Here is a 17,146-nt window from a genome sequence, read left to right on the forward strand (position 1 = left end):
CAAGGAATTCTATCCTCAGTTCGATGTCCGGGGCTTCTTTGGATTTTTCAGCACCAACAGCGTATGTCTGCCTAAGTTTTACGCGACGACCGACGACTCGGCTTGGGCCTTTTCGATCGGCATAATGGTGTTCAACCTTGCTGCTTTCGTGTACATAAGCCTGTGCTACTGGGTAGTGTTTCGTTCGGCCGCACAAGGCCCCGGCAAGGTGTCCAAGCGCATGAAAACAATGCAGCGGCGTATTGCCTTTCTGGTGCTGACCAACTGCATCTGCTGGACGCCTATAATCGTGCTGTCCTTTATCAGCATCTCCGGTGTTCGACTCAGCAAGGCGGTATACGCCGTGAGCGCAGTTATTCTGCTTCCAATTAACAGCGCCCTTAACCCGCTGCTGTATTCCGACGTTACCAAGGACCGCCTCGTCTCCCTGTTCCAAATGCTTCGCTACGTCGCCCTAGCGGGCTACTACAAGCTAACCTGCTCCAGTCAGGAGGCGCCCAAGAGCAACGTAGCTGCCCTGCCCAACAACAACAAAACCGAAATGACCCAAGTTACTCGACCGCCGATAGTAGACCAGTCTACCTTTTAGTTTTTGATTCATCGGTTTAGGTCAGGGGCTCTTAAATATTTTTTTTACCGCGGACCCCTAAACAAATTATTTGCTACTGTTTCGAGATATCGTCATATATTGATGACACAACACAAATAGACACCAGGAATTTGCTGTTTCCGGTCCAAACAACGTAAAAGTGAAATGGAATGTAAATACATTGAGGTCAAACTGTTATTTTTATTTAAACTCTTCTCTAAAATTATTACTTTCGGAATATACACTAGTGTTTCAATTAGGCCTTCGTGAACCCGCTTAAACTAATACACGGACCACCAAGTTGTCCATGGACCTCAGTTTGAGAACCCCTGGTTTAGGTTACTTAAACGGCTTCGAGGGTTATCTCGCATTTCGAGTGAATGTTACAAAAATGCTAATACAGACAAGCAACTTCACGTAGGCACACCGGAATTGTTAAAGCATGTTTTATAAACCGAGCGAAAGATCAAAGAAACTTTTCTGTTAATCAAAAAAACAGTCATAACATGAATTTGGGTGGTGGCAAAAACAGAATTCCTAAATGCTTTGTGGTTGCGTTTATTTAGTTGTTTTCTCGACACCTAGTTGGTTATAGTTAGCGGTTGGTTTACAAAGCCAACAGAGTTGAAAAACAATATGTATAAGCACTATAGCCTACCAATGCTTCTGGACTAGCAATTGAAGTGTAATACACCTAAATTTGAACCGCGTTCGTGGCCCAACATATTGCAGACACTTGACGTTGATTTATTGTACATATCGATTTGTTTTCGTGATTTACTCGCAGTTATGTATATTACACTTAAGAACGTCCGATAATATTTTATCGCAGCAGATACACGATGCCAATTATAAGCATCCCTACTGGTCCGACACTAGGGTGGTATCGGTGCCGATCCTGTACCGAATTAAACGATAAGTTTCAGCGGTAATTAAAAATCCAACCAAGCGATTGTACACTGAAAGATAAATTCTTTAAAAATGTGGATTAACAATTGGTTGTACATAAACGTATTAACCTTTAAGCCACTTCTAGCCTACTAACCTAAAATGCCTTTTGGAGTTTAATTTTATCGATTTAGTACGTGAACGCTTAGTAGTGACGTCATTTGCTATCGCATCGGGCCGCGATTATTTTTTGTCGAAAATATCGGGTATTAGTATCACAATAAAACAAGTATCGGACATACGCTTCGTTCTTTTGTCGTTTTGCAATTTCATGTTGCACTTTCGAACCACTACAAAGGAGGCCGAACCACAAACCAAATTAAATTAAGCTAAAGTTTAAACAAATATGCTAACCTTGTAAAATATGACGTATGATACAGAAGTACATGACAACTGCTTATTCAGTTTTGCAACCATTTTCTTTAATAGATTAAGTCTCAACCTCAACCATAATCCAGAGTTTTGAGGTCAAAATCGCCTTATCAATCCAATTTCTTGCACTTTCTCTACAAACGCTTTAGTTAACCACAGCTCTTTAACAATTTGCTATTGACGCAGCCGTAGAACGTGTACGAAATAATTTATTAAAAATACAAATGCGAAATGTAAAAGGTGGAACTGTTAGGCGGAAAGCGAAGAGCGACAAGCGCCGTCCATTACTGAGCGTATCCAAGGAAGGTAAAAGGAAACCTGAAAAATCGACAACGTACTTAACCAATTAAAATCTTAGTTTAGAGGACGAAGAACCACCATAAGCAGAACAATCAAATCTTAACTAGTACAATCATAAAATCCAGAACAATAGAAAAATTCAAGTTTTTAACATGCTGAATTTTTGACTACATGCCAAACAATCCTCAATTCCATAAAATGGAGATGCATGCAACTCAACACAAGGCAATACTTTAACCATTTGCATGCAATGGTTGAATTTGATGCAATCAAGATATTAAAATTTGCCAGGCAGCATTCTGCTTTTTACAGTATGAATTGCTAATGGTAAACGAGCATCCCGCTGGCGAACATTAAGTAATTTCGTGACTTTATACACATAAGCGTATTTTGCCTGATACAGATTCCTTCACAAAATAGACTAAAATATTCGCTCTGGCAAAAAATATCAACAGCAAACCAAAAACCAAGAGAAAATTAAATAGCCACCGAATCCCACAAACTCATCAGTATTAGATTCGCTTTTTTATGAACTTATATAGATTAAGTTCAGTGTCACTTATCGATTGCTAAAACTATAGTCAAGGCGCCGACGTTTACTATACTATCCAAAGTAGTGTGATAACTTGGTAAACGTGGTATACATCTCCAGTTTTTATTTGATCAATTTTCAAACAGTTTAATTTGAGAACTTAAGGGAAAGTATGCTAGGTTCGTAATTCTATTAAGCATGGAACTAATTAATATTATCCTTTCTTAGCATGCAACTTAATAAAACAACATGCAAGCATTTAAGTTAGTGACATCTTCATGCGTTTAGCGTCTTATTATAGCCCACAATTGCAACTATAATAAATTAATGAAGCATACAATATTAGAGTGGTAAGGTATATGTGAAATATAACATAAAACATTTGAAACGAATGTTAAGTATTAGGTTATAAGCGGATATAGCTCATTTAAACTGCTTTGGTTTAAAATTAGTCCTACACCAGATTGTGCTCAAGTTTCACTTTACTCAGTTCTTCTGCACAAGAAACTAAATACGTTCTACTAGCGATATACACCGACTTGTTTTATCAGTCGGTTTGTATTTCTCAGTCTGGTTTGGAAGTCTAAACCCAATGAACATGCTTCGTTCAAAATGCCGCTGTATAATTAAGACACATACCTGCATTAGGACGGTTGGGGATCCCTTTTTGCCGCAAATTCTCGAGCCGAAGCTTACGATGCCCTGTAGCTCCCAGCTGCCAGTTGATGTTGATTGGCACAAAAGAGGACCCCCGGAATCTCCCTGCAAAAAGCATTGCGTATACAAATTTTGTTGTATGGCAAGAATCCGGGTTTCGAAAATTATTCTATTAAAGGTTGGGGGTACTATAAAAAAAGTTTAGAATCACTTATTGAAACGGTTGCGCATGGCGTGACTGAACGAACCAGGTAAAAATATTATCGATTTTTACGGCGTTATGCAATGATTGCCGCAAGGCGTGGGCGTGGTGTTGTTATATTCCCTGATTAAACCACCATAGATGTGGGTAACTCGAAATTGTCGAATAAAACAAATAAGTACTGAAATAACTCATTTTAAGCATAAACAATAATACCACTTTATAAGGGAGTATAAGGTCATACACTAACCGAGCAGGGATCCTGATTTTCGACGCCTCCTGCGCATAGGATCATGTAGGTCGATCTGTAGGAATACTTCAACTTGCAAATGCTGTTTCCGAGTACCTTCATTGACATCTGCTTCAAGACCGTATTCGGTGGACCGTGACCTATCAACACGTGAATAAATTATAGAAAAGTACACCGAAAGACCATCGCAGACTCACCGAAAGACCATCGCAGACTTTGATTTTCTAGCACTAGAAAAACAACTAGCCTGTAGTGAGATTCGAACTCACGACCTCTGGTCATACAAGGACCTTCGCTCTACCAACCGATAAAACACTACAATCGTCGTTTTGATAAACACTACAATCGTCGTTTAAAATTGATTTTTTTCCTTAAAAGACATGTCAATTACTTTAAAGGTGCAACAATTTTCTGAATCAAAAAAACACGGCTGTCCAGAAAATTCATCTTTTTAACAATCGTACCGGAAATTGACCAACCTGCATGCCACATCGACATTTAGGTGATGACATTCAGAAAACGCTTACATAAACTTCATTTATTTTTATTTGCTTCGAATTACACTTGCCTTTTGTTTCTCCCCAGCCCAGCACATAGCAATAGGCTCCGGGCTGCACAGACAGACTGAAGTAGTCGGGTAGACACGCTGACGCCACCTGGCGGCTAAAGTTGAGCGGATTTTGAATTTTGATCATTGCTACGTCATAGGTTCTGCGCTGCAAAAGATCAGTATCGTGTTGACTTACATTTAACTACATTAAAAAGCATTGCTGGATAACAGGACTTGGCTTTACCTTAGTTTGACTGAGAATGTAAATAGGTTCGTATATAGGTCTTTGGAATAAATGTTTGTACAAACAATGAACTTATTTTAGTTAATTCTGCATATATACATAATGAGTGTTTTTGATGTGGCCTAAAAGTGGCATTATTTTATCAAAATAAACGAAAAACAAAACTATCAGGCAGGTTAATCATTCAGAAGTAAAACAGTTCCAGAATATGACATAATCCTAGCCAGTTCGACATTATATATATATATACAATCGTTGCAAAAATGTTTAAAATGGTAAGTCAGACACAGGGTTTAAAACTTACATTTATTTTCTGAATTTCTAACAATGTAGTTATTTTTTAATCCTTATACAGGACGGCCGATAAGCTTTTAAACGAAAAACAATTAAAATAACTATTTAACTCAAACTTTGGAGCATAATGTTTAGAGGTTTGAATAAGACGTATGAGTATGTTACGTGTTTATCAACACTTAAACACCCAAATTAATTAATTGCCATAAGCCAAATCTTAAACACGTAACAAGTAGGAATATCAAGGCCAATATAGCAGTGTAGATAACATTTTGAACGTCTCTAATATCTCTTTACAACCTACCCGTATGTCGTATCGAGGGTGTATTGCGACGTTTTTTCTCCTGACAGGAATTACAATAACTCCTGGTTCAATCTCGTTTCGCTTGTAACTTCCCAATCGCAAGGTCAGCCCTTCGAACCTGCAACGACAAACGCTTTCGTTAATACACAATCAACCTTGTTGTTAACCTGCAAGGTTAAACAACTCAAGATCCGTGTTAAAAATATTAATGAAGTTAACAAACAATTACAGAAGTTTCTATTTAACCAGATCGCTCTTTAACGTTTGCATCATTGCGCGATAATTTATTGATTTGGGTTAGTGTTGGGGTTAGCGTTTTGGTTTGGGTGGTGGTAGTATTAGATTTAATTTTCTGAGTTTTGCGTACTTTCAATGATTTTTGAGAAGTCGATTTAAGTTACTTTGTTCGCCCGGTAAATAGCCTTAGGTGTGTCTATAGGCTATTTGACCGGACCGCTTTTTTACGCTTGCACCCGTTATTGATTATATGCCGTTTTGAAGTATAATTTGGTATCCGGGTAAATAGCCTCTTCCAAAAATTGAATAAACTTCCTAGATTTGACTAAATTTAAAAATTCATTTTTGAATTATCCATTAGCCATGCAGGCTCACAGGCCTCTTTTAATTTTATGTTAGTCAGTAAAAAAATTGTAAAATAAACTTTAAAAGACCTTTTAGAAGTATAATTAGTAAAGGGCTTGTTTCGAATGAAATTTTACCTGCGCTCAACATTTGTATTTACTACTGCAACCAATAAAACTTTTACAACACGATTTGTGCTGTTGTGTTACCTGAACCGGTTGCTGGTAAGGTTGAGAAAACAGTGAGCTGCTGTCAGTATCCAGCCTTTACAGATAATCGTACCGCCGCACAGAAGCTTTTTTCCCGACCAAATTCCGACCTGAAATTAACGAAAAGGCACTAGATATAGAGGCAACGTGATACATACACATATGGATTGCACATAAACATTTCAATATTCTGATACATCCTAATGGAACTCAATATTTAAACAACAGCTGTCCGTCAGGAGATTGTTTCGCTACTGCGTATGGTAAAAAGTGAAGTGAAATATTAATTAAAAATATCAACCAGGCATTATAAGCCAACAATCAATACATTTAGGAAATTCTAATCCCACTTTAAAAAATACACAGGAAATAAATTCATAATGCATAAACCCGTTATACTAGCTACTTGCACATTATCAAAAATTAATTTACTCAGCTGATGTTTTTAGTATTGTTTTTCGTATATAGGATAAACATTTAATGTCCAGTAATTAGCCGAAAGCAAACTGCCAGATTACGTGAAAGCGTTACATTTCACAGTCTAGTCCATTTGTGCCTTATTCGCCAATTTTAAAATCATACACAGATAAAGGTGACAAGCAATCGACAGACAAACAGACAAACAGACAAGCAGTTATCCTTTAACCTTACCTGAAATCCTGCATATCTGAAAAAACGTAAAATTATACAAACCAACCTTAAAAACCATTTTTATGTAGAAACATTTTCTTTATGAGTTTGGTTCGGTTATTATAACCGATTTATTTTTGGCATTCCTATTTTAACTTATAATGACGGAAAACTCCGGAAAAAATGCCGCACATCAAGAAATGGTTGGAGTCGGGCGAGCGTTCTCTTTATTCTTATCACTATAGTAAACGTTCTGAGTTAAAGCTGTTAAAACTTTTTAAGCGAAATCGTAACAACGTACCTGCCACGGCCAAGCGTGCTGCTGTGACGTTTGGCCTCCAAGGATTTTCTTGTTGGTCAACGGACGCCCAATGGACTGGCCACAGGATGACGCACCTGCGTCACACTTCCACGGACAGCTTGAGGGTTTCTGCGTTAAAATGATTGGTTAGGATATCGATTGTTTGAATGTGGTTCGGATGGGAATGGTTGTCTAGCAGTAGCGGTTTACATATCACTCTCTCCAATGTGTTAATGCTGTGAGTCCTGGCCAAATATACTACAGGGTTGCAACATAATTTCGTGAAAAAAATACAAAAACATTCAAAGACTTTTCAAAGGAAAGTTTTAGGTTTTAAAGACTTTAAATTGGATCACTCGGCGATATTTAAATGCAATTCGAAAATAAAAACAATATAAATGCCGTGGGAAATACAATTAAAAAAACCTAAAAAAAATAAAAAAATATTCTGTTTTAAAGGGCACGTTTTAAACACGTTACTTAAGCTGGACGTAAAATCAATTCAAATACTTTAAAATATTCAAAGACTTTGTGGTCAGTGCAGAAAAGTTTTAACCCACTTACACGTTTCACGTTTTTAAAATGATTCATCGAAACACCATAGATTAACGGTTGTCTATAGACAAATTGCAGTTTTTATAACACGTTTCCCAATCTGTGAAGAAGTAATTTATGTAATGGACAACACAACTAACGAAAATATTATACAGCTATTAAGAGTAGAAACCTGACGAAATAAAACCGACTTAAAGATATGAAGGTGCCAAAAATCCACGACTTTTATAAGGTCGCGAATTAAACGCTACTGTAGAGTGCGTAACTTCGAACATGAGCTTGTTTGCGCGAAAAAACATTATTGGACAACTGGTTCTGGCCAATTGCCTTATAACTCTGCGTGTTCTATGTTTTATGACACGTGTACACTACAGCTATTGTTGGACGAAATGACGAGTTCTGAAATAGGCTATGATAAAGAGGGACAGAAATATGTTTAAATGTTTAACTGTCAACACCAGGTTTGCCTTTTCTGGCCAAATACCTGGTTTCTATAGAAAGCGTTTTGCTCTGATTGCCTGAAGTTGGTGCAAGCCAAAATATTAACAAAAACAACTAGTCGTTGTTTATTCGGAGAAATGATTTGGCATTTAAATACTATATAACTGGCAACAACCATAATAAAATTACACTTTCGTAAGGTCTGAAAATAATCACAAAATGCTTTTGCATTGTACTTGATGTATCAGAGTTTGAGGACCACATCCGTACACAATGTATTACTATTATGAAAGCAATCTTTGTTTCACCTTCGCTTCGACGACAGTGATAGCTGCAGTTTTCAGGGACGAAGGGGCAGTGGTGGTTGAGTGGAGTTTACTAGTAGTACTTATACTGGCGGCAGAAGGCGTCGCGACCAAAGCACCTGTAAGGGCAAGGAACGTGTGTGAACAAAACTGGAAGACGCTCGTCGCCTTTAATAGAGTTCGCAGCAATACAACGCGCCGTTTCAATTACACGTGGAACGCTGGGACAGTCACGTCCGCAAATTTGGCGCACTTTTACGTAAAAATCCTAGCTTTCGGACAACAGGCAAATACGGCTTTTAATAAAGATTCAGCTGAAAGGGTGTCTATAGTTTTCTGCTTGTTGATCATTACTCCGTTAACGTGTTTATATCGACGCAATTTTTTTTTTCCGAATTGGAATTAGGCAAATACGGTTGTCAACAAAGATTTAAATAAAATGGAGTGTATGTTATAGTTTTCTTATTGTTAATCATTACTGCGTTATCGTGTTTATGTAAACGCAATTATTTTTAGTGATATAGAATTAGGCCAATACGGCTATCTATCAACAAAGATTTATTTATAAGGTTGTGTATTTAAGATTTTACTATTTTTTGATCAGTACTCGTGTTTATTTTAATGCGAAATAGTTCATTATCCCGAGAGAAGTGCAATATCAGACGTTTGTTTAGAAGGAATTTTAAGAAGCATCAATTCATTGCGCTCTTTTAAAAAAAACAACTGTCATTTAGTCAGTGTGGTTCGCAAATTTGTTCATACTGCCGACACACGAAAAAAAATGCATACTTTTACCAAACCATAAAATTTCAACTTCACAATAACCCGTCTACGCGGCAAGGTATAGTGTAAACATACAACAATTATTTTGGTCATTCAATGGATAGTGCACCGGTTTAACATAATTCTTTAGTCAAAGTTGAAGGTTTAAAGCCGGATATCATTTGGTAAAGCTGTTATAAATATATAACCAAGCATATTAGGCCTACAAAAACTGTTTAATTGAAGTAAATCAAACTAGTTGTGAAACTAGTACATTAGCTCTGGGAAATTTGTAAAACGTAGGGGCATTTGAAGAAAACTCTCTGCGGTCCACTTAAGAATCTCTCATGTCACGTCAATGTGCCGCGGCAAATAGTTTGAGAATCACTCGCTTAAAACCAAGTGTTTACCAAAATAAACGGTGACGCGCATAGTTGAAATAACCAGGACACGCGCGTCCCTTAAGTCGGGCGGGGCGGCGTAAATCTTCTTGCAACTTGTTTATCAACATAACGTTACGAACCTTCGTGGTACAACGTCGTACCCATAAGAGGCACGTGGCAGTTATGATAGAAGGGCAACTGCGTTTCTGCACTTAACGTCAGGTCCAACCTACTATATAGCGTTGTTTCCAGTTCTTAAAATATCAATACTGTAGAAGTAGGGTTTTAAGGGGCGTTTGTCGCAGTGTTGTAAACAAGTCATTTTGAAATGACTTAAGTCCCAGTCAAGTTATTTGTAAAATAAGTTAAGTCCCATTTTTCCCGAATGACTTAAGTCAAGTAAAGTCATTAGAAAACAGTGGCTTAAGTGCACTTAAGTCATTGACTGCAGTCATTACAACACTCGCTTCTCACAGTACAAATGGTATGCAGAGTACATTTACTCTTTAGTAAGGGAACTCTCGACTTTTAAGTACTAGAAAAAGACATGAAACAAATTGTTACCTATAGTTTGGCTCTATTTGTTAACTGTTGTGTATGTCAAACCAACGGTCAAAAATGTTTGACGATGGTTTGACATAAATTACATTCCAGAACTAAAACGTTAAACAACTCCTACAAGTGCAAAACACGCCTTTGTATAAGTAAGGTAACCTGTAGCACATTGTGACCACTTGTTAGGTTGAACAATAAACGCTTAAATTTCGAAAACAACATGGCTAAAAAATGTCGAAATTGCGTAATTTTTTACAGATTTTTTACTATATTCAAAAAAACGGTGTGTAATTGAAGGCTTACAGCAAATTTACGAGCAATTAAAACATCAAGCTATAAGGCTTGCGTAAAACAAATTTAAGTTATCGTATTACGTAACAGTAAGTTTTAACAACAAAGGACACAGCAAAAACAGTTTAAATTAACACCGAATGTAAACATAAATTAGTACCAATGCATTCCTTGAAGCAGTGTTTACGCTGGATGCGTGGCCCATTGCACTGGGAGAACCACAAGTTACGTCGAACAAGACAAGATCGCGTCCGAAAACGAAGCCCGACCCCACATGACGTCATGCAAACGGACCAACTTGACCATGACGACCAGCCTGCGTAAGAACGTAGCTGTGATGATGACCAAAAACCTTTAGATATAGCATCCACATTTTTGATTAACAAAATACGTTGGCCCCACATTGTTTATATCCGAGATAATTTAAGCCCACATACAAAATCTCACGGCGCCGAGTCTATAGAAATTTGGTACAGTTTCGCAAGTTTAGCCAAAGCGAATTGACGGTAATGTTATAATATAAGGCTGGGACGTCATTCAGGCTCCTAAAAAAACCCGCAAGGATCAACTAAACGAAGCGCAAAGCAGTTTCGAGATATTATGTGGTCATACAACAGGACATACCTGAGACAGTATATACTTTCAGTTTATTCGCGCTGGTAAACGGTTAGTTTCGGGCGAGTCTGGGGGATTTATTGAAATTCGTTTCCGCGGATCGTTTTTGTTTAAAGTAATCCAGCAAAGGTTTTACATTGTAACCATCGAAAACCGCTTGACTCGTGGTTCGTGGGTATTTCCATGAAAATTTTAATTTAGTTATCGTCTCTGTTTATGCGAGGTTGTTTAAATTGACACGGGGATAAGGTGTTTTTACAATATAATTCTTCGAAGGGCTTATATTGTTAGCCTTGAAGCTTATATTGTAATATACAGAACCGTTACTATGTTACACAAAAGTATTACTGCTACCCTCACCTGTCTGCCTGTACTGTTCAGCCTGTTCGTTGCATCTTACCAAACTGTAAAACACGATGAGAAATATAAACATAATACACAATAAAATAAGTTAATTTAACGAGATAATTAATTAGCTTTACTATTTTGTGCAATAAACACAGATTCCAGTATGAAGCCAAGTTTAAGCGAAAAGTTGTACACTGTTCGTTTTACACACAGGTGCAATATATGGACTATACAACTGGTACTTCAAATGTTCAGTCTATTGGCACCATTATTTTCGTAGGCACAAGTTGAATCTAAAAATCAATATTTCGCACTCACCCGAACAGAAAGATCAGACTCACAATCCTTAAATTTCTAAACATTTTGATAACAGTGATAAAACACAAGTGGCAACTTTGCTGTACCCTTTCCTGTGGCTAATAACGGCAGATCGTCCAGGAATCGAAAATGTTTAATAAGCATCCAAACATAACGACAACGCGTTACGGGGGTAGGCCAGCAGTAAATACCTGGTGTGGCCGAACCGAATTACAGTCATGTTGGTCGAGTAAACGCAATAGGGCCGCAGGCGATTGTAGTATTTCAACATCCGTCGACTAGAGAATAGCACCTGGGCGGCGCTCCGCTTCTCGCAAAAATCGCCGCGAGGCCGTTTCGCGTGGTGATTCGTCATAATTGGCACGCGCGCGCGCGCCCTTGTCGTTTTCGCGTTAAGGCTTTTAGTCGCCTGGCCTGGCAAGGCAAGTGCGCTCGTTTTATTGTTATTGCTAGGGTTGTTAAGCGGGCAGACCTCATCGGCGGATTGTCAAAACTTGACAACTCATTCTTCACTGGGAGATGAATATTGGCACCAAATAATTTTCTATGGCATATCGACCACACGTTGATTTACATAAAAGGGTCTAATGCACTAAATTAACAATTCGGTCTAATAAGCACTAATGTTGTTTGGCAAATATCATTCAAGCGTCTGCAGCATATAAAAAAAGGTACAATATATAATTTATTTTCACCAACGGGTTTCACTAAACAATATGAAAACCTTGGAGCACTTTTTTTAAAGATGTTATGCATTTTCACAACTTGGGTTTAGAACCAAACGATTAGAAATGCAAGCAATTTATTGACGCAATTTGATGTAAATCACAAATTTATTCACAGACAGCAGCAAAAGGGTTTTTTCAAAAACAACTGATCGTAGCCGATACCCGAAGCCACGTATTAGTATTGGTACTTGTCTGATACTATAGGGTGGTACTGGTGACTATCCGTTACCAAATAATTAAATGACCAATGTAGAGAATCTACCTCAAAGGTAAATTTATTAAAAATAATATTTAATAGCTGACCTTTCTAAGGCTACAGTAAATTTTATTCTAACAACCTGGCAAAAACACCTTTGAATATTTCAATTAAATATATTTGGTTTGTTTAGACATACCTATGTCATAATTTGGTATCGGATCAAAAAACGATACTTTTTGTCAAAAAATATCGGGAACCGACATCGGAAAAAACGTCAAGTATCGGACAGCCCAAAAAGCAGCAGGTAAACGTCGCGCGTGTTCTCTGTTAAAAACGATGACGAGTGATGCCATAATTACCGGTCGGCAACTGCACACGGGAAAGCGCGCTGATGCGTGCAGTCTGCAGAAACCAAAATAGCCCGGGAAAACGAGCCACGTGCAAGCTAATCGCGAAAGAAAACCTGAAACGCGCAGAAATTCCGTCCTTTGCTTACAATATGTAGATGGACTTTTACTTCTGCATTGCACTGCATTTATTTTGGAATTGCCCTCAGGGAAATTCTACTGTTTCACGGTAAAAAAAATGTTGCTTATTGCAAATTTTGTTGACGAAATTGAAAATTTCCATTTTGTACGTATTTTTTTCAGGGTTGCGGAAACTTTCCATCTTACAACAGGTAGGAACCACCATTGCAGCAGTCAACGCCACAATTTTTTTTGCATTTTGAAGCGTCCTCGTGCTTTCCTATTTAAGTTGCGCTGTGTACCTGGAAATTTTATGGTGTTTCACAAATAACTATAGGGGTATACGTAAAAAAAAAGAAAGTAGTTAACAAGCAACAAATAGATATTAAAAAAATTCGTTTATGCAATTTAATCGGTTTTCATGCACAGAATCAATAATTTGACTAAGCCCTAACGCAGTAAATCTTACATCAGTGAAATCTTTGTACGAGTTTTTTGCTTAAAACGTTGTCTTTTACACGGCATTCCTTGAGTGATGCAGGGTCAAAACTTGCAATCTGGACATTAACCTAATTTAAACATCGTGTACCTATCTCTCCGCATTGAAAACTTTAACGTTTAAACTTTCGCCTCGTGCGCAAAACTGCCGTGTCATTGCGGTTGTTTTGCTCACAAAACCACGGGCGAGACGGGCTTTGGCGAGGGTCGGAACGTCTGTAAATTAAAAAATGCATCAATGTAGCAGTCATGTAATGACTTAGGTCATTGATTGGACATAAGTTTACTTAAGTCACATGTTTTAAATTACTTCACTTATTTCGTGTCGGTAAAATGACTTGACTTGACTTGAGTACTTTGGACAAATGACTAGACTTGGACTTAAGTCATCAAGACAAATGACTTGGGTTGCAATTAAGTGTTATTGAATATTTTACTATAAAATTGATATATATAGCTCACTACAATGCTACATTTTGCTTTTTGTTATCTTTTAGTTGAGTTATTTTGTCAATTTTAATAGTTTAACGTTTTTTATGACAAGGACTTGACTTGGGCAACTGATGACTTGGATTGGGACTTGACTTGTTATTTTTTGAAAATATTTGACTTGGAATTAATTTATTTCACAAATGACTTGACTGGGACTTAAGTCACTTAAAATGATTTGTTTACAACACTGACGACTGACGTGTATAGTACAGCCAACGTATACAAGTGTCGCTATTTTATTGGGGAACACACATTACAAACAAAATCGAGAAAATGTATTTGCTGCACTGCAAAGGTTTTTGATTTAAAAAGTAAAATAAAAAAACAGTTTTAAACATTCAAACCAGTGATAAATAATCTTCTTTCGGGCATTTTTACAACATTATGGGTTTGTTTTATCATTGTCATAAAATGTATTGTTTGATTGCAATTAAACAGAAATTACCATTTGAAAGGTACACTATATATGAACAAATAGTCAATAGCTTAACTTAAGTGCACCTAAGTCACAGTTTTCAAATGACTTGAATTGACTTAAATATTTTGGACAAATGACTTGGGTTGAAATGAAGTGTTTTTTTTTAATTTTTTTAATATAAATTTGATCTATTCATCCAATTTTTTGCACATAAAACAAATTGCTTTCTATACGTTGCGTTTGTCTTATTTTTAGTTCAGGCAATTGCTCGAAATCGTACGAGTTTACATATTTTAAAAGTTTAGTATTTATTTTTACGGCCAGGACATGACTTTAACTTGACTTGCTCTAATTATTACTTTAATGGGACTTGACTAGTTATTTATTTTGACTGGGACCTAAGTCATTTTAAAATGGCTTGTTTCCAAGACTGGTGATAATAGAAATCACCTTGACCCATGCAAGATAAATGTCGACCTTAATTCCTGATCAGAAACCGAAGAATACTCTTGCAAAGCTACCAATTCTAGTCAGACACTATTTAAAGATCTTTCGCCAGCAAAAGATATTCAGTATCTCGGAAATAGCTTTGAAAGGGTATTTTGTTGGCAAAAAGTATTTATTTTGCTTTTATTTGCATTCGGGGTTTCGCCGACACTATATATAACCCGCACGTTTCGGCGGTTTCTAGAACAAACCACGCCACTATGACCTGTATGGTTGCACGGAAACAACAACGCCATGACCGTGACGACCTGGTGTCGTTTTCTAAATAAACAGGCGTTCACTTGCTAATCTCGAGAAAAATGTGATGCCTAAAACGCGTCAAATGAGTCGATAGAAGGATGTTTTAGGTAATACCTTCGAAATTTTTGTGCTGAAAACCAATTAGCAAATTATCGCAGGTGCGGTTGATTCTTAACCTGAACAGGGTTTATAACATACTGTAACACAGCAATGCGGCACCTTAAAATAGATTTAAGTGTGCGACCGGCTTAGAACTTAACAAAAAATCATTCTATGTTAAAGTAGTAAATTATTTTTTTAAATCTTACTGAAAAAATTTAACAACATATTTCAATTTCAAAAAAACGTTAGCAGTGTTTCACCACCTTTTATCGCAGCGACTAAAAAAATGAAAAGTATAGCAACGAAGTTTTGGCGACCCAATTATCTTCACATAAAATAGCATAAATCCATTCCAATTTAATTAATATTAGCCATGTCTTTTATTGCTTAAGCAATTTCCTTAACTTTTGGATATAACTTGGACCAATTTCAATAAATCTAACCATGTAAACTACTGCGGTCGACGAGTCAACCACATCAAACAGCGACCAAATTTTCAATCGCGACCTATAGATTTAGAAACACTGCGTTATGACTAAAAGATTGTACGTGGAACATCCCCAAGAAATGTTCTGTTTTTAAAATAGAAGGTTGTAATAATTATAAACTGATCACACCAGACTATACCGTTTGGAAAGATTCGGGCTATACAATGTTGCTATGTGAAATTTGTTTAGAACTTTTGTGTTAAACAAAGCACCTTTATGCAACAACGTTAGTCGTGGCTTCGCAATTCGCCGCGTGTGGTATATGGACAGGCAAAATCTTTTGTTCGCCGCAAGGGCACTTATATCTTTATGACGGAAATTCCCACAAAGATGGAAGTCAACACTTGGAATAATACCCATCCCGGAAAGCGAAAGGAAAGTTTCAAAGCAAAACGTGGTGAAGTCGCAGAGAAGTTTTGTTAAAATTTTCCACTGTTTTTAAAAGGCTTATTTCTTTCAGCCAATAGGTACAAAGGTTTTAACCAATACGTCTAAAGGTTGAACCCAAACCAGGACCACAAATGAAGCAAAACATCGAGTTAGTCTCATCAGAATTACATATACGGCCCGGCATTGTTACTACGGTTTTAGTGGTAGGTTTAGCGTCAACTTGTTTTGCAATAATTCATTAGAAACACACATCTATATGTTTTGGGGTTATTCGATCACTTCTACTTCTATATTGCATTACTAATCTCTTTACATACAAGTTGCTAGATCCGGAGATAAAATTATATAGAATCCATTCTAAGGATAGTTCGCCGTTGGGTCTATAATATTTCCTTCGTAAAACACCTTGGGAAATTTCGTGACGCAAGGTATCAGTGGGATTTCACCTTCATCAAGGTTTTAAAACGACAAACCCTCCACAAACTACGCATTCATAACTGGCCATATGGAACGCAAAGCGTTTAAAGTCCATCTGTGCTGTCAATAGAATTATTTGCACACAGTGCCACCAACCATCACAGAAAAGGGTTGAGAGGTCTCCTTCTAAAGAGACAATCGCTTTTCCCAAATTTCGACTCGTGCTCATGTTTATGACGTAACAAAGGGGAAGCATCGCTCGGGGAAAGGTACTGTGGGACCACTGCCCGGCGGATAGAATAGACCACTGGCGCAACACGCGATGTGCAAAATGCGATTGACCCGCGCTTCCAAATATAGCCGAGCGAAAATCCCAACCTCGGAAGCTACAACCCCGGGTTAAACAAAGAAAACAAAGCTCTTAAGCTAGCTGTAGTAAGAATACCAATGCCCATACTGAACAAGGTATCATTTTGAAAGTTGCGAATAACTTTATTGATATTCGAAACGTTCAAAATGATACGTTTGAATGGGCTTTGATATTCTGACTAAGTCTTACTACAACTTTCAACAACAGCACTAAAGGCTAGATTTTGCTAGGCTCGACTATCTTGCTCTTCAATCCTAATTAGGCCAACTAATTTCGGTAATAAACTTTCTGGA

The 17,146-nt window shown here is 37.3% G+C and overlaps 1 protein-coding gene across 1 annotated transcript; it reads right to left on the reverse strand.

Moving 5' to 3' along the window:
* Positions 1 to 2,100: 2,100 nt before the first annotated feature.
* Positions 2,101 to 11,655, reverse strand: LOC146145679 (chymotrypsin-like elastase family member 2A). The gene is made up of 11 exons (XM_083389883.1): positions 11,538 to 11,655; positions 11,232 to 11,275; positions 10,417 to 10,572; positions 8,269 to 8,384; positions 6,965 to 7,093; positions 6,034 to 6,143; positions 5,243 to 5,360; positions 4,419 to 4,566; positions 3,851 to 3,990; positions 3,381 to 3,503; positions 2,101 to 2,227 (listed from the first exon to the last, which is right to left on the reverse strand). The coding sequence occupies exons 1-11, from the start codon at positions 11,579 to 11,581 to the stop codon at positions 2,159 to 2,161; spliced, it is 1,197 nt and encodes a 398-aa protein (XP_083246009.1). The 5' UTR covers positions 11,582 to 11,655; the 3' UTR covers positions 2,101 to 2,158.
* Between the last annotated feature and the right edge of the window lie 5,491 nt (positions 11,656 to 17,146).

The sequence above is a fragment of the Ascidiella aspersa genome, chromosome 5 (assembly GCF_963924565.1).
Source record: "Ascidiella aspersa chromosome 5, kaAscAspe10.2, whole genome shotgun sequence".
Classification (NCBI taxonomy): Eukaryota; Metazoa; Chordata; class Ascidiacea; order Phlebobranchia; family Ascidiidae; genus Ascidiella; species Ascidiella aspersa.